Source organism: Empidonax traillii, unplaced genomic scaffold (genome assembly GCF_003031625.1).
Source record: "Empidonax traillii isolate 1590-97213 ecotype Southwest subspecies unplaced genomic scaffold, ASM303162v1 scaffold21:size2437335, whole genome shotgun sequence".
NCBI classification, from domain to species: Eukaryota; Metazoa; Chordata; class Aves; order Passeriformes; family Tyrannidae; genus Empidonax; species Empidonax traillii.
In genome coordinates, this window is record NW_020955214.1 from 1,590,103 (window position 1) to 1,610,614 (window position 20,512).

At 41.6% G+C, this 20,512-nt stretch overlaps 1 protein-coding gene across 3 annotated transcripts in view; it reads left to right on the forward strand.

Moving 5' to 3' along the window:
- ELMOD1 (ELMO domain containing 1) overlaps nt 1-4,169 on the forward strand; it is a 45,082-nt gene extending 40,913 nt beyond the window's left edge. For all 3 annotated transcript variants that reach the window (XM_027900438.1, XM_027900431.1, XM_027900446.1), the window contains 2 exons: nt 405-538; nt 2,779-4,169. In XM_027900438.1, the coding sequence (XP_027756239.1) occupies nt 405-538; nt 2,779-2,951 (307 nt within the window). In that variant the 3' untranslated portion in view covers nt 2,952-4,169. The remainder of the gene's footprint in view (nt 1-404; nt 539-2,778) is intronic.
- The last annotated feature ends 16,343 nt before the right edge of the window (nt 4,170-20,512 follow it).

Consider the following 20,512-nt stretch of genomic DNA (forward strand, 5'->3'; position numbering starts at 1 on the left):
GGGCAGATAGCAAATGGTGGGTCACCCTGTAGCCGCAGCCACCACGTGGAGTCCTTGCCCTGTTGCAGAGGCGAGCGCAGGAGCACAAGGGCATCTGTGCTTGTTTTTATTTCGTGGGTACTAATCAGTGCTGTTCCACTGAAAAGGCTGGCACAGTGATGAATCTCCTGTTTTCACTGTGTTCATGTATTTCCCGAGGGAAACCTGCTGGTAGAATATACAAGGCAGCCAGGATAAATGTTTTTCTTGCTTTCCACCCCCAGACGCACCTTGGAAACTCACAAAGGAAAGAATTAATATACCTCATAAACATACAAAATCTGCAATGTCAGGATCATCAGTGTTTCTTACAGTGTGCTGAAAGAAGGTGAACTCTCTACAAATGTTGCTGCTTTTTCTTACAGCTACTCTTTTGCTATTGTGGGCATAAACATAACAGACCTCGCATACAACCTGCTTGTGAGTGGAGCTCTGAAGACCCATTTCTACAACGTTGCTCCAGAAGCACCAACACTCACTCACTTTCAGCAGACATTCTGTAAGTGTGGGGGGGAGTGAAAGGCTGGAGGGTTGGGAAATACATAATTTGTATTCTGCTAACCCTTTTTGTACTAACCATGGTTTTAAAAAAAATAAATCATCTGCTGACTGTAGTGCTAGTCTTGCTCTCCTGTCTTTAGGAGACTTGGATTCAGCTCTTAGTTGTGATAGATTCCACTACCAAACCAAGGGGTAAAATAAAACCAAAAAAAAACCAAAATCCCAGACAAAACAAAAAGTGCCTTAACATGTGACCTTCCTGATTTTTTAAATAATAAGAAGAAAGTAAAGTGACTTTAAGCACTTTCTGGAACTTGCTTCCCCATAAATCCAACTGTCTTATGATACTTGCATCTACATTCAAGTGTTACTCTCCACACTTCAGTAGAGTTGCTCCCCTGCCAAAACAATGCTTTCACAGCTCTTTCCCCTTTTTTTGATCATCTCTTCTACAGCACCTTGCACAGTGGAAGTAACACTATCTAAACTTCAGTGAAGCGTTCGGCACTGTTTCCCACAGCATTTTCTTGGAGAAACTGACTGTTCATGGCTTGGACAGAAAAACTTGAGGTTATCAAATGCATCTTATTTAGAGAAAAATCAACATATAAACTTTCCTGGAGCAAGGACAGTTTGTCCAGAGATTATCTGTTTGTGTCTGATAAATTTCTGTTCTTATGCTCCTAAAGTTTCTCTCCTCTCCCTAATACAGTCATCCCATGTTTCCTTCAAGTTTCCTTCAATCCCAGATAACACTAGGCTTCATTAAATGTCTACGGCCTGCCTGACTGAGCTGGAAAGTCAAAATTACATTGACCAACTGGTAACCTAGGGGGACACAGTGGTTGTACTGCATGGACCTCCTAAATGCTGAATCCACGTTCCCTCATCTGCACCCTTTTGCTCCCTCAGGCTGTGGGGACCCACATTAGAAGCTGAGAATTATGCTTAGTGCACTGGTCTTGGCCTCTGTTGCCTTCTCTGACTGTACAAGAAGTGCATGAAACTGCATTGCTCCATGGCATGCTCAGCATGGTCACTGCTGAGGTACAGGAGGTGCCTCTTGGAAATCTCCTAGATTTTGGAGGGGGAAGATCTAACAACATTCTTCATTTTATATAGTGGGGTGTTTTTTAAAAGGGGGTTTACTGGGCTTTTCTTTGAAAGTAACATCTCTGAGGATCAAACTGCCTGTGGCTGATGGAATATATGGAAGAGATTTGAAGATGTACCTAAAGTACCTTTTGAATGAAGTTTCTCAGATTGGTGATGGAGTAAAAAACATGTCTATGGAAATATATATTGAAATTGAAGTTAGAAGCATGTGTGTTCTAATTGTCATACAATAGAAAAAAATGGATAAAAGCAATTGAGATTCTTTTTTTTACAGCACATGTTCTCACTTTCTAAAGCACAGAAAACTGTCTTGCATATTTTGCTGTGTTGTGGTGAACATTTACACTCCTTCAATGGTACTTTTGCTGTAGAAGTTGGGCTCAAGAGATTTGGTCCAGCTCACTGAAGTTCTAATGCTGGATGTAATGCTTTTCCTGTCAGTAAAACTCTTTGAGGATAAGGACAGCACAGAACTGAGAGGATAAAGCCTTAATCAAAGTCCATAAATTAAATCTACTTCAGAATCACGTTTCTTCCTGTAACAGGGATGTCTTGTCAAAGCTAGTGGTTCTGTATATGACCTTATCATCCATCCTTTGAGGATCATAGGCATAAGCGTTAAACAACATTTTCAGCGAGGTCATGCAGACGCAGGGTACAAACGTGCACAAGAATGAAGTGTTAACACAAAAAAGCATGATGGCAACTGTTACTTTACCTGAGAGTAGGCTCTTTCTTTAGTGGAGAGTAAGCAATATTCTTATGAGGTTATATCTGTGGAGCAGAACTTGAATATAAACAAAAGGCTGGTGAGGCAGCATCAGCAGCATCTTTCTCTGCTTTTATACTCACTAGTTTAATGTTTTAATTAGTGAATCCATATGTCAAGAAAACTAGTGACTTCTTATGCTTATGGTGAGAATTTCTGCCAGTGTGCAATATTAATCCAATTTTTTGTCCAAAATATGTTTAATCTTGTCCCTGCTTAGTGTCCTGAAGAGTCAGACCTCAGTGACCAGGACTCTGTGCAGATCATAATTATTAATTGCAGGCTTCTTTCTAGTTTTTTATATCATCTTTACATACTGTATTCATCTCTTCTCCCGTTTTATTATTTTGTAGGCTACTTAATGCATGAATTCCACAAATTCTGGATTGATGAGGATCCACTGGACATAATGGAGTTCAATCGTGTCAGAGAGAAATTTTACAAGCGAATCTTGAAACAGCTCCAGAACCCAGAGATGGCTCTGTGCCCTCATTTTGCTGCATCAGAAAGTTTAATCAATATGTAGTTACTCACTGAATTTTCTTTGGAAACACTGTCTCACTCTTGTGTTAGACCACTGTTAGACCATCGCTAGCATACTGAATGACCATGGCAATCGTGTGCATGTTTTTGGTGCAGTATTCATCTATTTTTGTAACATGATCCCCTTATGCTTCTCTGGTTGGGGATTTTTCATTTTAAATGGGTGCTCATATTGCCTCATTATGCAGTGTTACCTTCTGAAATGATGTCCAGATATCAAAGTTTTTCTATTTTTTTAGACTTTCCTCATAATTCAGCATTGACAATTGAATTGTATTTCTCTGGCTGTGTTTTTGTATATGTGGAATAAGTAGCTGGATCTCGTATTGTGAAAGCTTTCTAGCTTCTCGATATGTTTTAAGGCTGGCATAACTACTGGCATTTCAAGCAAAATATATGTTCGGACCTCATCTAGAAGATAATATGTGTAATTTAATCTGATGCAGGCAAACACAATAAAGTCCAGTTTTCTCCATGCAGCCACTATATGCTTAAGCAAAATTAATGAGGCTTATGAGACACAAGTTTCAGTGAGAAGAGTTTGTGCAGAATTACAATCAGCTGCATGAATATCAAATGGTCTGGTGCTGCTAATACATTCACAGTGAACTGCAAACACACTCACAACTACCAGATACTGGCAGGGGCCAAAAGTTACAACATCAGGCTGTTCTCACCAACACCACCATGCTGAAGCATGGTCTAAATTCCTGCACATTCCTTTGAATATACAGAAGTTAGTGTTTTGTATCACATGCTGGAAGGCAACGTGATTTGTTCACGTGGTGCTTGGTGAATTCAGGGGGGCAAAAATCTGAATCTTCGGTTTGAACCACTGAAAATGTTGCTTTGGTTGTCAGTTCAGTTCCTAAGATCTGGGAGACGTAATTGATTAGAAGGTTTAGAGCAAAACCTCTCCTTTTGAGTTTCCCAGACTACTTATATAAAAAAAAAAAAATTAAAATGGCAAACTGCCTTTTTTCTAAAACCATAAATGAGTAAAAGTGTTTGACACTAAGATTGTGTAGTATATTGAACAACACCTGCCATGGCATTTCATACCCATGGTATTTTTTACCTTCTAAGCAATCAATTTTAGTATTATATGTTTGTGTAAATCACTTGCATATGGAGATTAAATTGAGTAGTGTCCAACTACTTGTGAATTATATCAATAAATTATACATCATTCTAAATTGAAGCACTGTGGGTTTTATTTTTGAGATATGCACTAATACAGATGAAAGCTATTTTGCTTTAATGGATCAGGTAAAATGGGATGTAGCAGCTCTGTGGTGTTCCCAAGTCTGAAGTGTGACCTGAACTTCCTCAGATCAGGTGCTTTATATCATTTCAGTTCCTGCTTGGGCTATGACTTTATAAGCAAAAAAACCCAAAGCAATAGGAATACTTAAATTTCTTGGGAAACTCCTTATTGGATTTAAGCCCTCTAGTTTCTTAGCTGAAATGTAAGATGGGGTTCAGGGCTTCTCCACAGGGCTGGAAACTTGCACTCATTGTGGAGTTAATCAGCAAAATTCTATGTTTCTATATTTATATTTACTTAATTATAATTCTATAATTAGTCTTCTCCAATGAATTTGGAAATATGGAGCATTTGCATATTTTGCATGAAAATACAAGGAATAAAACTCTCTGTGTTTAACTTAACTACCATTGATTTTGGGAAGTTGTTATTTATAGTTGTTAGGTGTTAAGGACATTTTTATGTCACTCCTGAAGCCTCTAAAATAAGTTTCTAGAAACAGTTTTCATAGTTTCAAATCTTAGACTCTCACTTTCGTTCCTTGTCCCACTCTGACTGAAATATCTTCTGCAATTTGTTAGTTTACAATGGTTGATTTTTAATACTCTGCACTGGAGTTCATGGAGTTGGGCAGAGGGGAGGGAGGCACAAAGGTTCCTGCTACCTTTTTAGTGGTGTCATCCTCTCAGTTATGCCTTATCTCAAGGTGTCAACTTCAAATAAAATCAGAAAATGTCATCTGGCTCCATATCAGATTGTATCACTATAATCTAACTGGTTTGGGTGATAATTTTTTCCATCTTTCAGGGCAATGGCTTTAATGAAACTAAGCGTGAAATTCCTTTTCCTGTGGAGCCCTTACATGAGGGTGCCTTCAGATCTTATCATCCTGCCCACTTGTGCTTCAGCTTTGTCCTGTAACATTCCTGTTCTCAAAATCCTTGCTAAACCTGGGGCAGAGATGTCCCTGGTGAGTGCCTAACACTGGCTGTGTGCTGCTGAGGGAGGATGTTTGTCTGGCACTGCCTTCCCTCCTCCCCAGGAATGCCCCCCACGATGCAAATCTAAGCTTTTCTCTAAGAAATCAGAATTTACACTGTCACTGATACAAATCCAAACTGACCTGTCAGCAACTGGGTGCTGCTGTTCACAGGGAGGAGAAAACAAAGGAAGAGGGGAAAAAAAGGTATAAAAGTTGTTTCAAGAAAGTAGAATCAGTATTTATAGACATTGCAGAGTGCAGAATTTGGTTAAATTAAGAACAAAGAAGATTTGTGTTGGATCTGTTTGGAAAGCTTTGCACAGCCTCATGGTTACTGCACTTCACCAGACATCTCCTCTCCCGCAGGTTCATGACTGGCCATGTGCATCTTGGGAAGCAAATGCTGCCTGCCCAGACTGTAAAGCAATTTTATACCTCTCTTTCTTAACAGGTAATTTTTGTCAGGCAAATAATTTATATTGGCAGTGCCATGCAGCCCAGTGTAGTTTTAAACAGTCAAAGCTGTTAATTTACTTTATAAAATACAAGATAGCCCACTGAACCTATGCAGAATGTCTTGTCTTGGGTGGGCAGATGAAAATATAATTAATGAATTGATGAAAATGTGATATGGGGAAGTTGTATGTGATCTAAAATGCAGAAATTATTACCTTGCTCTGTTTAAACCCAGAAAAAAGGTCCATGTAGTGTTGGAGTTCTTTAATTCTGTGTGCAGAATTATATAAGGCTGACCTGTATTTCTCTGCTACAGATTCAGCCACTTCTTGTAGCACAGCACTTCCTTATCCCAGTTAATGAGTATTTAAATTGTTACCAGGGTTCCTTTAACAATGTAGGTGGATACCGACTTGTCTTCAGTAACCTCGGTTCTCCAGCAGCATCTGTGAGAATGGACAGGATCTCTGCCTGCGGGTTTGATTACAGCCAGGAGGAGAGGAAATACTACTCCAGCTTCTGAAACTTTTTGGCTTGTAGCTTTTTTTTTTTTCCTTTGGGAGAGGGAGAAATATTTTAACTATGATTCTGTCTCTTTTCGAAGGTACTTCTGGTGCTAGTGGTATTTCTATGTACTACTTTTAGAAGTAAACAAGGTCCATCTTAGCTATGTGATTTGTCTTGGAGAATGGTATCTCCAGGCTGTTTCCTGGAGCAGCCCCAAAGCTGGGTTGAAAAATTTATTGTCACGTACAGGGTAAAGGGGATTAATTGGTCTTTTTTAATGGAAAAGCAGTCTTTAAAAGCACTTGTACCCACTGTGTGCCCTGTGGGGCACAGCCAAGTGGTGATGACTTAGCAGGCTGAAACACTTTGCTGCAAGCAGGGCATTTTCAGTATGCCCTTGGTTGAAATAAGTGTTGTTAGGTGGAGTAGGATGTATGTGAACAGAGTGCTGAAGCTCAGGTTAATGAACCAAGATCTGCTGTTACTGACCCAAATAATCACTGGTATCATCATTCACACACTGGCTTCTGTTATGTGAGATCATAATCTCATCCTTAAATCCCTCCCTTCATGGATTGTGGTAAGGTTTTTGTGTCATTTTTGTCAGAATGTGACCAGAGGTTTTTGACCCTCCCCCAAGGGTGACCAGCATTGCAGCTTTGTGCACTAGTGGTGTATTGCAGGTTGTAATCATTCCTGCCTGAGCTCTAGAGGAAACCTCAATCCACAACTCTGCCACCTGGACGGATCTGACTGAGGTAGGAATCAGTTACAGCCTCAAGTAGTAACTGGAGTGCAATTCTATAAATGTTAAGTCCATGTGTTTGACAAGTACTGTTGGGGAAACAGGGGAAACTCTATATACAATGTAGGGAAATACGAGAATTCTGAATATATTTCCCTCTGTCCCCCAGCTGGCTCTCGACAAGCTTGACATCATCAACATATGAACATTTTGGCATCATAGGAAGATTCCTCTGGAATTCTGATTTTCAGAGAACTGTTCTACTTTGAATCTTGTTAACCATCCTGACTTCCACCTCTCACTCCTCACTTGGAACTTGGTCCAATGAGAGGTCAAATTTTGCACTAATGAATCCTCCAGGCTACACTGAGAAAAACAGTCGGGCTCCCCTCTGTACTCTTGCGTCTGCAGTACAGTGCAGCTTAAAGATCACATGAATTATTAAAATAGATGTTTTGCAAAAAACAATCCTGAAACAGATAAGAAAATGAATTATTCATTGTTTTCCTTAGTTTGCGGCAGTGCAGGTTTTCTGTAAGACTTGCCAAAGATCAGACAGGACTCCTCCTACAAGATCCTATAGGAATACAGCAGGACTGGCTTTGTGCCTTCCCCTGTGAGCACTGCACATAGAAATCAGGTCATTACTTATTCTAGTAAAGAAAACTGTTCTTCTCTGTATAGAACTATAATTAGAAAAGAGATTTATCTCTAAAACCTCCAAGCAAGAATTGGGTACAGCAGCTTAGCTCAAAATGAGCTATGGGGAAGGGTAGAGGGCTGGTGACTTGTGTTGCTGGGTTCTTAAGGGCTGGGCTGTGCTGTGCTGGAGGACTGTAAAAACATGTAAGCATAGGTGGTGCATTCTCCAAAGAGCTTTCAGCCTAACACAAGGGAGGTGAGCAGTATGGGGGATTGCAACTAGATGATCTTTGAGGTTCCTTCCAATCCAGGCCATTCTATGATTTTATGATCCCTGGTGGATACCACGTGGCTGAAAAGAAAGTCTATGACCCTCAACAGAGGCTAGTTAGGAAGTATCAACAAGATGTAGACATAACCTAGATGTAAATCCTTGAATGGAGAGCAGGGGCGAAAGTGGAGCCCTTGGTCACGGTCCATAGACAAGAGCATTCTCCAGTGCTGGAAAGTGCTTGTAGGTGCATCAGGCTTAAGCTGGGGAGAGCTGTTAGGAAATGGTGAACAATCTGGGACTGTAACATGGATCAGGATAGATCCATCCAAAGGGCACGATGCAGAAGACCCAAGGACACAGTTTGCTGTCTCTCTTTGACAGGGGTATTTGTAATGCTGATTTGACTCTGGCTGGTCTCAGATGTTTCTTTAAGCTGTTATGACTGAGCCATCATCTGCCTCCTCTCTTTTTCCCAGTTTACATCCACAATGGCTGGTTGGTTTGAATGTAGGTCAGCTGACGCACAGTTTGCCTCCAGTTTCCATGCCTCTGTCGCCACTGACCCTTCACACACACTTATAAGCAAGCCATTTTGCAGGAGATGCGAGTGTCACCTCTCCACAGCCCTATGGCCAAAAAAGAGCACAAAAAGAATGATGGGAGCAGAGGCCTGAGCAGGCACCAGCTGACCTGGTGAGCCCCCTCCTCCGGCTCTGCCCTGGCCCAGCTTGCAGGGGACCACTGTGACACCGAGGGCAGGACAGTTGCTCTAAGCTTGGCTGTCTCAAGGCTGCTGTCTGCAACTGCTTCAACTGCTTTGTGCCTTTCACAAGGGCTGTGGGAAAGGAACATGAGCATATGTCTGCATGGACAATGCAGGGCTTCTCTAGCTCAGCTGCTAACTTAGCACATGCCATTGTTCTACCCCTAAAGCACCCTCAACTTCCCACCAGGGAGAATCATTTTCTTCTTTCCTGCAGAATATAATGGGGGGGGGTTTTTTGTTTGGTTTTTCTTCTTTTTTTTTTTTCCTTTTTGTCCATGCTTGAGACAGGCCCCAGTGCAAGTCATGCCTCTCTGCTGTGAAGCTGAGCAAATTTATACTGGTTCCAAGTCTGGCCAGATGAAATCAATCCAGCAACAGCAAAGAAAAGGGCATCCTGAGCCCAGGCATGAGGTTGCAATCCCAGCACAGTTCTCTCCTTCATTTGCTGGATGAAAAGGCAGGTCTGAGAGAGATGTGAACATCAACTATCTACTAAGTGGGTCAGAAAATCTTCCTTGATCGTTGATATGAGTGCCCTTGTATTGAAAGGTAGACTAAACATTCATATCCTCAGAGAGTATTTAAAAAGCCAGTCAGTGATTTTTTTTTCTCATTATGTGAAATATCAGTGCTTTTGGAGCACTAAACTAATTTCTAATTCCAATAGAGATTAGAAAGCTACAGAGAGATGGTGCAGTGCATTTGGGACCCTGCATTTTGGAGCTATCTGAACTGCAAGTCAGAGAAAGATGCTGGCACTTGAATGTTTTATTCTATATTCTTAATTTGCACCTATAAATGCAATTTAAGCATCTCAGTCTGGCAAAAGTATCTTTTGTGATCCTCTTAAGTTTATTATGGATGTCTATAATCACTGCCTATAAGTCTTATATATAACACTAATTAACTTCTATGCCACAGTTCTATCCCATTATTTTTCAGGCACAGCAATGACAGCTCCTAGACATTTGAGTGATGGGAATTAGAGACTTCTACATCCCAGAGAGACAATTTTCTTTGGGAATAGAGCATTTGGGAGGCAATGCAGCCTATGCCATTTGGGAGAGGTCACTCTGATGCTACTGAAAATTTAATCAGTAATAAGACCCTTTAATCAAGTGCCTAAATTTCAGAGAGCGAGATAAGCACAAGCAAAAATGTTCAAGATGGTGAAGGGCCTTGAGGGCAAGCTTTATGAGAAGCAGCTGAGGTCACTTAGTCTGCTGAGCCTGGAGAAAGGAGACTGAGGGGAGACCTCATTGCAGTTACAACTTCCTTGTGAGGGATAGAGGAGGGGCAGGCAGTGATCTCTTCTCTGTGGTCACCAGAGACAGGTCCCAAGGGAATGGCCTGAAGTTCTGTCATGGGAGGTTTAGGTTGGATACTGGGAAAAGGTTCTTCACCCACAAGGTGGTTGGGTACTGACAGAGGCTCCCCAAGGAAGTGGTCACAGCACCAAGCCTGACAGAGTCCAAGAAGTGTTTGTACAATACTCTCAGTCACATGGTGTGACTCTTGGGGCTGTTCGGTGCAGAGACAGAAGTTAGGTTGTGTGTCTCTTCTGACTTGGCATATTCTGTGATTCTTTATACTTACCTAGAAAGAAAATAACACTGAAATACCCATGGCAGCTGGACTATGGAGTGATGCATTACCTGAATAAGCAGTGGAACTTCTACATCAGCCTTGTACTGTGCCAGAAGTTAACTCCTCAGCTCACTGCTGCTCTTAGGAAATAACTTAATTTTCTTCATATTAAATTAGCAGTAACACACACTGCAATGGGAAAAATACTCTGGTTTAGAGAGAGCAATATTTTTTTGTTAACAATCCCACCTAATAACAATGTATCTCAAAAAATTGCTGTAATATGACTGAGTCCCAACAACTGTGTTCCAGCCAGGACAAGGAATGCTTTGCACATCATAAAGAATTCAGTCTCACAAAATCCCTGTACATGGACAAATAACACTTATCATATTTGGAAAAATGAGCTCAATGTAAAATAATTTAGGTTTTAATTATGCTAATGTAAGAGAGAGGCCTGAATTCCCATGCTGTCCCTCCTTGCTTCAACCATGAGAAAGCTTTCTCCAAAAGAAAAATAGGATACCCTTTGAGAATGAAATATCTTGGTTTATAGTCAGTGAATAAAAATTTTGGGTACAATCTCCCTGTCTTGACTCAGCTACTATAGCAAACACTTCTCTGACATGGCTGAATTTTGTGTTATTCAGTATATATGTATACACTGAGGATGGAAGACACTGTCTCATCTTGTTTAAAGCTGTCACATCACCATTCTGCAACACTTGAAATCTGACCCTTAAGTGACATCTGTGCTGGTTTCAGCTGAGATTAGAGTCAATTTTCTTCATAGTAGCTACTGTGTTTTGGATCTGTGCTGGAAACAGTGGTGATAACATAGAGATATCCTTGTTGCTGCTGAGCAGACCTCACACCAACACACCAGTGAGTAGGCTGGGGGTGGATAGGAAGTTGAAAGGGGACAGAGCTGGTACAAAAGGGGTATTCCAAACTATAAGGCATTGTGTTCAGCCTATAAAGCTGGGGGAAGAAGGAGGAAGGGAGGATGCTTGGAATGATGGTGTTTGTCTTCCCAAGTAACCATTACATATGATGGAACCCTGCTTTCCTGGAGGTGGCTGAACACCTGTTTGTCCATGGAAAGCGATGAATTAATTCCTTATTCTGTTTCGTTCGTATGTGAGGCTTTTGCTTTACCTAATAAACTGCTTTTATCTCAGCCCACTTTTACCCTTCTGATTTCCTCCTCCATCCCACTGTTGGGGAGTGAGTGGCTGGGTGGTGCTGAGTTGCCATCTGGGACTAAACCACAACAACATCCAAATATAGAAAGTCAGATTCCCCTGGCAGAGGGGGTAACTTCCTCTGTTTAATGCCTGGCACATTTTTTAGTTTCTAACAAGTTAAGCATCATACCATTGACACCTCTGGGTTTTGCCTCCTTGCCTGTTTTTTCACCTGCATTCCTATCTACTCAAAACCAAAGTCTCACTACCCCTTCAAAATTTTTCATCTTGCAAGGCCCCCACAACTTAGTCTTCACCACTGATGTCTGACTACACAATTAATTGAAAGTCATAAAAGAAAGAAAATAAAACCACAAAAGACCACTTCAAAGACATAAACACCAATATTTTTATAAACAGCCTCACATTATGGTGAGTGAAGGGCCATCATGATAGTGAAAGGTCTAGAGGGGAAGCCCTATAAGGATTGACTGAGGTCACTTGGCTTCTTTTAGCCTGGAGAAGAGGAGACTGAGGGGAGACCTCATTGCAGTTACAACTTCTGCACGAGGGGAAGTACAGGAGCAGGCAGTGATCTCTTCTCTGTGGTCACCAGAGACAGGACCCGAGGGAATGGCATGAAGTTCTGTCAGGGGAGGTTTAGGTTGGATAATAGAAAAAGGTTCTTCACCCAGAGAGTGGTTGGGCCCTGGAAGAGGCTCCCCAGGGAAGTGGTCACAGCATCAAGCCTGACAGAGTTCAAGAAGTGTTTGGACAGTGCTCTCAGTGACGTGGTGTGATTCTTGGGGCTGTTCGGTGCAGTACCAAGAGCTGGACTTTGATGATCCTTGTAGGTCCCTTCCAGCTCAGAATATTCTGTGATTGTGTGATGAATTGCCTTCCCGTTGACGCCTCAAAGTTATAACCACAGCCGTTCTGGGGTAAAATCAAGACATTTCTGATATTGTTCTAAAAAAACACCCAGAGGTTTTGGACAACCCCATTCCCCCGGTGCCAGGGTCCCTCCCACGCCCGGCGCTGCCACCGTCTCCCGCCGGGCAGAGTCTCCCCGGCACCAGTCGAGGGTGAATCCGGTGCTTCAGCACCCTGGACAGCGCCAGGCAGGACCGGCCAGTGCAGGGCCAGCACAGCGCCCAGGGCTACTGAGCCCACTGGGCCTCTATGGCAAATAAACAGCCCTCTCTACTGGCTCCTTGTAATTCGTGCATCCACCCCCGTGTTACAGCTCTTTGCTGCTTGTGAGTGCTAGAACAATAGTGAGGATGCTTAGTAACTATCTCCAAGGAAGCCCTGCTAATCAAAATAGATTAATTATACTTGAGTTTCTGGTGGAATTCAGAGTTTGGGAATCCAGTGGAGGCCCTTCAGGTGTTTGGAACTGTACTGGGTGATTTCTGCTCAGTTTGCCTGTCAGAGTTCAAGGAGCTGCTGGACGATGCTCTTGGCCATATTGTTTAGTTTTAGGTATTGCTGCAAGAAACCAGATGTTGGACTCAATGATCCTTACAGGTTCCCTTCAAATTTGAGATACTCTGTGATTCTTTTCTCTCATGAGTTGCCTGAGTAGAAATTGGCTGTTGTGAGTACCCTCACCCTGGAGAAAGTCTGCCAAGGATCCTGCACTTCAAGGCCCGAGAGATCCCAACAAGATGTCAGCAACCTGTAGGAAATAAAATCAGTGTAACATTTGTCTTTCCTGAGGCAAGCATTTTCCATGCTCTAGGTCACTTATACACTTTCTAAATTCCGTCAAGGGCAGTGCAGATAGGCCTATTCACATGCTCCCTGTTCATTCCTGTAAGCAAATTACAGCAACTTTTCATTAGCATTTTTCTTCATTGTAAAATGCCCTCCACTGAGCCACGCTGGGGAGGATGAGGCCTCTTAATCACTGAAAGAACCCTTTGTTTTTTGCTTTCATGGAAACTTCCCCGGAGATAGTATCCCTCTCCAAGGCAGGACAGTTGTTATAAACAATTTCTGATGAATTTTTGAACTCATTCTTGAGAACCACTTACAGCATCTCTTGATATTGGCAACCCTGCACCTCTCTATAGTGCAGCATAGTAATCAACTACACCATCCACTAGTTAGACTAAGAAAACTGCTCTGAAATCTCCTTTGCTAGCATTCAAGCCCATTACTGGGTGTGCAAGGAAAAGAGTTTTATATATATTGCTTTCTTTTATATTAGGTTGTATATATTTGAAGGCTGTTAAAAATCTTCTTTTGTCCTATTTAGTCCATCCCCATTCCCAGTGAGGTGCTTGGTGTGTGCTGCTCAGGCTGCCAATGGTTGCTCCTGGCTTGCCCTGCACAGTGGTGGTGGGATGGGTCCTGACTGCCAGGCCCTGTTCCTCTTTTTCTGGGGAGCCCCTGTCCACTGTGGTACCCTGACAACAGGTAAAACAAGGAGCAATACCAGAATACCTCCTGAGATTTAGAAGTTTTTTGGGTTAAGCTTCCTATGGAGCCAGCAAGTCTATCCTCATATTCGTAAGGACTCAATGTGGTTTTTTTTCCTTCTGCAGATTTGTCGAAACATTTTTAAACACATCCATTCTGTATTCTTTCAGAACATCTTGTACTTTTGAGTTTTACATATCAGTTTTACTCTGTGAAACACCTTTTTTTCATTTTATATGTTGCTGGATGGACTGAGAGAGTGTAAATAGCCAGTTCTTGTGCTCTTATTTGTTATTACTCATATCTTTTCTTCAGTCACCTTTTTTTCAAGTTAAAGAGATCTAGTCTTGGTTTCTTCTCAAGTTGAAATTGTCACACTGTTGTTTATAATTTTATTGTCCCTATCTGCAGTTTTTCCAACACCAATTATTATTATAACACATTATTATATTATGCAGTTTCACTGTTCACTTCCACTCTCACTGTCTTTCATGAGTTAAAGGGAGAACTCCCCTTTCTGTCCCATGACACTTTGAGGTTTTTAAAATTTACTGATCAGCTCACTTTTACTGACTGTTTTTGAATTGTAATAGATACCAAAAGCAGAAATTCCCTTTGCAGAAGCCTTACTGACTTTTTCCACTTAGAATCATATATTTGTAGAATTGTTTAGATTAGAAAAGACCTTTAAAATCATGAACTCCAAGCATTAACCCAGCACTGCCAAGTCTACCACTAAACCATGTTGCTGAGTGCCACATCTACACATATTTTAAATGCCTCCAGGGATGGTGATTCCATCACTTCCCTGGGCAGCCTGTTACAATGCTTGACAACCCAAGGCACTTATGCACCTTTGAATTCTGCCTGTTTGACTTTCTGTGGTTTGGGTTTTTTTCCAAAATGGAAATGAAACTTCCTGGACTGTAACTGCCCAGCTGTCCTCTGCAGTCCACTTATAAACTGATACTGTATCTGCCACCTCCTGTTCCTCTGGTACCAATCTGATGTAAGCAATAAGTTACACTCCACAGTAACTTGGCAGGCAATTTCATATCAGAGCTCCTTTAAAATCACTGTGTAAGCGTCATCTGGTCCTGCTGATATATCACTGTTGATGCTCTTGGCTTCTGGCCCTTCAGTTGAGACCATTTCTCATCACCTGCAGATAAAAGTTCTAGCATGGAAACTCTCCTAAGCCTTTCCACAGTGAGCACTGCTGCAGGTAATTAATATACCTTTCCTATACCAAACTTATTCTCTGAGCACTCCTGTTCTGTATCTATCATGTGCAGACACTGCAGTTTCCAGGCAGGTTGCCTGCTTCTAGTGTGTTTTATTATTAGTTTTTAATGCATCTGCCCTGATGTTACTCAACACTTTTTCTTGCCCTCATTACAACTTTTTATTTAACTTTTCTGAGCTCTTTTCAGATTTGCCAACATGGATACATGTTCTGTGTTTTGAACAGTACTATTTTATTTATAATTACTCCCTGTGCTTTGCTGATTCTTTTTTTTTTAGCCTTCCCATTCCCATAAGGATGGGATGTTTTGCTTATCCATCCATAAGGATGTTTCCCTTATGCATATTGTGGATACTGTCACACCATCATTTTCCAAAGGTAACATTTGATCCTAACCCTGTGTTCTGTCAATGGCTGTGCAGGCTCTCTTTCTGTGATGTCTGTCCAGGAAACAGTAATTCATGTTGTTAAAAAATGCAGCATGAATTAGAGCCCAGTCTGACATTTTCCCACTTTGTGGAGGCGGTGTATAGCTGAAGTTTTCTGTGGCCACCGTGCTCTCTGCCTTACAGCCTTGCTGCTATCCTGTAGCATGTATTATCCTAGTTGACACTTTAGTTCTAACTGCACTGTCCCTATTTTTGAAAAGTCAGGCTAGAGGGGCATTATATTTTATTTTGCAACAGATTATTTTTCTAGAGCTTTCTTTAACGTATGCTGCACTTTCCTTACTGATACTATCTTCTTTGTCTTTCTGATATTTGCATTATCACCATGTCCTAGCGGTTGTCTCCCACTTTGCACTTTTCTCATTGGCCAGTCCTGACTAACAACCAGATGTTCCAATTTACCCAGTTTAATTTTGTATAGTAGTATTTCAAACAAAAAAAATAATTTAAAAGATGTTTAACTTTGGTCTTGGTCTGTTTCTGGCTAAATGATCCTTTATTTGTTGAAATTGCTGTTTGTTCTGTTTCCCGTCCGAATTCATTGACTTCCATCCTGTTCTATATCACAGGATGCACTATGATATAATTTTACGTATAGAAGCTGAGTACTGTAGTTTTGGGGACTGGTTGTTTATGCAGGCAAGCTTTCCCCAAGCCTGAAAGAGAGTTTGGAATTTTCAGTAATTTCAGTGCTCAGCTGAGTACAGCCTCAGCAAAGAAAAGAGCCAAAATTCACCCAAGATTGCAAAGGGAGTGTGAATCTGGTGCAGCAGGTACAAGTTCCCACTTATTAATCTCACAAGAGACCTTATCTAGCCTCATTAAGACATGGAATTGATTGCATCTCATGGAATAGTTTCAGTTTAACTGTTTTCTTGATAAACAATTGAAAATGCAGCTGAAGTACCCAGAGGTATCGCTAAGTAGGGAAGTATCCTAGCCTGAAAAAAAACAAAACAAACAAACAAGGCTTAGTGTTTTCAATGCTTATTGGCTCCTGACTTCACTTTTATTTAAACCATTTAAAAAAAACCCAAACTAGATTTAAAATTCTAATGAGGTTTTAAAAATAAACTTGTTGCAAAAGAAGTATATTAAATTCAGTTAATTGTTATTACTTATTTTGTTCCAAGCCCAGCAAGTCTTAGAACCTAGCAATTCAAAAGTATAGTTTCAAATACAGGCATAGAATTAGGGTGTGAGGCTCAGTGTTTCGAAATCTTAGGTTCAATTAAGTGTTAGTTAATATATCTTAACACATATGAGATATAAGATTGCTTACAGTGAAATTCTTCTATTCAAAACCAGGTTGAAGTAAAAAATCTAAAGCTACTTCTGGCATATCTTTTCCAGGTGGTGCTGAAAGAGGCCTTTGCGGAGGGCAGATCAGAACTGGAGAAACATAAAGGGACAGATCCTTGTCTAATGTAACCATGCCCAGCTCCACTGAAGCCCACTGGGGAAACGACTGGCACCATGCAGAAGCAGGTCCTTCCTAACACGGTAGCAAGGTTTAGGTTAATCCTACTGAAACTGGCAGTCACCAGTGAAACTGTGATGCAGGTATTAAAAAATTATGTCACTGCTTTCAGCTATGCCAGCAAATGTCTGTGGACAGGAAGCTGAACAGCAAAAGGATTGAATACTGCAGGGAGAAGAGGTACATGCAAAATCCATTCTGGATTATTTATTGCTCAGCATGTCCCACAGTTTTGATTAAAGAATTGGGTCACTCCCACTAGATGTTTTGGAGGATTCATCTAGGCCAGGCTGTCACGGTGATGTGCAAGCCCAAAGATATGCCAAGTGAACAAAGAAAGATTTCTATGAGCACAAGGCAGGATCTTCTCCAGGAGCCCTTCTCCCAAGGCACACCTCCACAAGGGATTAAGTCCCTCTAAGCAACTTAGGTACCTGAGTCACTGCAAATATTGATTCAGTTTGATCTTCAAGTCACCTGAGCCACACTCATTTCAGGCCTTCATACACACAGTGCAGAGCAGACATGAACAGGGCATGACATTATTGTGGTCAACTGTGCACATCTTTGGCCATGAGGCTGAGAGATAAAAGCCACTTCCAAAGAGGAGAGAGGTGAAACACAAGGAAAACAGTCATTTGGAAAAGAGATAGCTCTGGCTGTTCTTCTGGGTACACAGGAGGCATATATGCAAAGCCAAAAGATTAAGGCACATCCAGGCACACCTTTCTGGACCCTGCCATACAAGCTGTAGTATAAGGAAGCATGGGTCTACATTTATCTAACAACTGCTGCTAACATCAAACTATTACTCATTTCCCTCATCCACCCACTACAGAGAAGAACTGGCAAGCAGAAGTGCAATACAACACACAACCAGCAGAAGCTGACCAACTCCATTCATTCTGCATATGAATTTATACTTTTTTACACTCCCTCACAGCCAAGCCCGGTGTGAGTAGAGATTAGCATTGTCTGATATGCATAATAGAGCCTGCTTGAAAATGCTGTCGTCTCTCTTCAGAAGCTGACAGCTGAACTGTTAAGCTAAGAGGTCAGAGTTGATTGTCTTGTGCACCAGCTGTATTCGACCCTGGGAAATGTGCCAAAGGCTTTTCCAGCTCAGACCTCTGAGGCACTAAGCTGTGGGTAAGCCATACGCACAAGGGGCAAAGACAGCTCAGCTGTGGAGGCGAAGAGTGATTTAGGAGCCCCAGCAATGGCAACCCAGGGTGTCAGCACCTGTCAGTCTTCTTGATCCCTTCTAGCTCACTGCACCAGCAAAATATAGATAATGATTGCGCCAAGTTCTTCTTGAATTGCAAGGGCATCTACCGCTTCTGGCACACTTCCAAATGCAGTTGTATAAATAGAACTGTGCTGGACTTGCTACGTAGTGAGGAAGTTATTGATATTTCACTTTTTTTTTTTTTTTTTTTTTGGATCCAGACAAAAATTCTATGTACACACAGGAATGCTGTTTTGATAAGACTGAGAACCTTGGGTTTTGTCCTTCCTTCTTCTTTTTGTATGTCATCTGCTGAACACATACACCAGGTTTATACATTTCACATTACATGTTCACATCTGCTGAACACAGAGCTTACACAGTGTGCAATTTTTTTTTCCACAGAACACTGAATTTTGAGGGAATTTTTGCAAACTAAAAGACGTCAGCAAGAATATGTTTGTAATCAATCCATTTAGAAATGTAGCACATGCAGTTCTTTGATGTCAATCACTTTTTTCTCCCTACTTGCCTCTCTCTCGCTGCATGACAGTTTCCTACCTTGTGACTTGAAGGTAACAGATCACGAGAGTGGTTGGTTATGCCACATGGGATAGAGAGCCTGCCTGGCCTAGAGCCCGGACTACAAAGGAGGAAGGGGGCACAAATCACATAACCTAGAGCAGCCATGACACATCATTCAAAAACAAACCGGACACATTTGGCTTTCAGGCAGGACATTTGACTGACAAATTTTAGTTTTCCTCGATAAAAACTCTTTTCTTGGAAAACAATACAGAAACTGGAAACACATTTGATGGATAAAAACATTTCTGTAAACCCTAGAAAATAACTTCCTGATGGTTAACCAAAGTCGCAAATCTTGGTGCCTAAAATTTTTTTAGGTTGGTATCCAGACACATAAAATAGTGGTCTGATTTTTCCCAAAAAGCATGTTGAACATCCAGTGTCTCTAGTTTCTGTGGATTGAGATGCTAAGGGCTTAGCAATTCCAAATTACCAGGCCTAGAGCCAAACTTCTGAAATCTGAACATCTAAAATTAGGTAGCTACGAACTGATGATCTAAAGCCCAGTAAAGTGAATGGAAAGACCCCTGATGGACTTCTATTTCTGGGTGTGGCTAATTCATCTGTACTGACATGTCAGAGTGAAAATTAACTTGTTCAAATCAGGTCAAAGTCATGCACAACCACTGTTTTGCTTGTCGTGGGCAGTTCCTGCTACACAGAGTGCCTTCAACATAGTAGGTGGGATGGCAGAGGAAATGGAGTTAGTGCAGTGTCACCTTGGCAATCGTCTCCATGAGCATGTGCTGCATTCATGCCCTGTGCACACTGCATGTAAAACTTCCAGCAGGTCAAATGCTGATATACACATATGTATGTGGGGCCAAACAGCTGGAAAGCAGCTCTGCAGAGGACAGAACAAGAGGCAGTGGCTTCCAACTGAAAGAGAGTAGGTTTAGATTAGATGTTAGGAAGAAATTCTTTACCGTGAGGATGGTGAGGCACTGGGACAAGTTCCCCAGAGAAGTTGTTGCCCCATCTCTGAAAGCAGTTAAGGCCAGGTTGGACGGGGCTCTGAGCAACCTGGTCTAGTGGAAGGTGTGCCTACCCACAGCAGGGGGGCTGGAACTAGATGATCTTGAAGGCCCCTTCCAACCCAAACCATTCTATGATTCTTCCTATCTGAAAGTTGCTAGGATCACCCTGAACTATTGCTGAACCACTTCTGGTTCAGACAGTGAAGCCCACACCTCTAGTTTTTCCTTTGCTAGCCTGTCATGAGCCCAAACATGTCAATTTGCTCATGATATTGCTCTCTTCTGGGAGTTGCAGCCAGTGAAAGATGAGCATCTTTCATACTGAATCATCAAGTATTCACAGTATTTAAAAATAGATTTTCCATGTCCTTCTCCAGCCATTGCTTGCATGTCTCAGCCAAGCTTATGAACACAAACTGACCATGTGAAATAGTGATAATATCGCAGCATCTGGGCTGCAGAGAAAAGTTACATCCATTGATGGCAAAAGTTCATTTCAATGTCTTGGTTTTTTTTTTTTCTTTCTTTTTTTTTCCCCAGAAAATTTGCCATCCCTAGAAATGCTGGAGGCAATTTTGTTCATTTGCAGACAAGAGTAAACAAGAGGTAATTTTTTATCATTGCACTGGAATGGGGATTTCTTGACTGGGAAGATAAGTAGCACAAGCTGCAGTGGGGTGACCGCCAGATGGGCGGTACAAATGGCACAGGGCAAGAGGACATTTATTAGCAACCT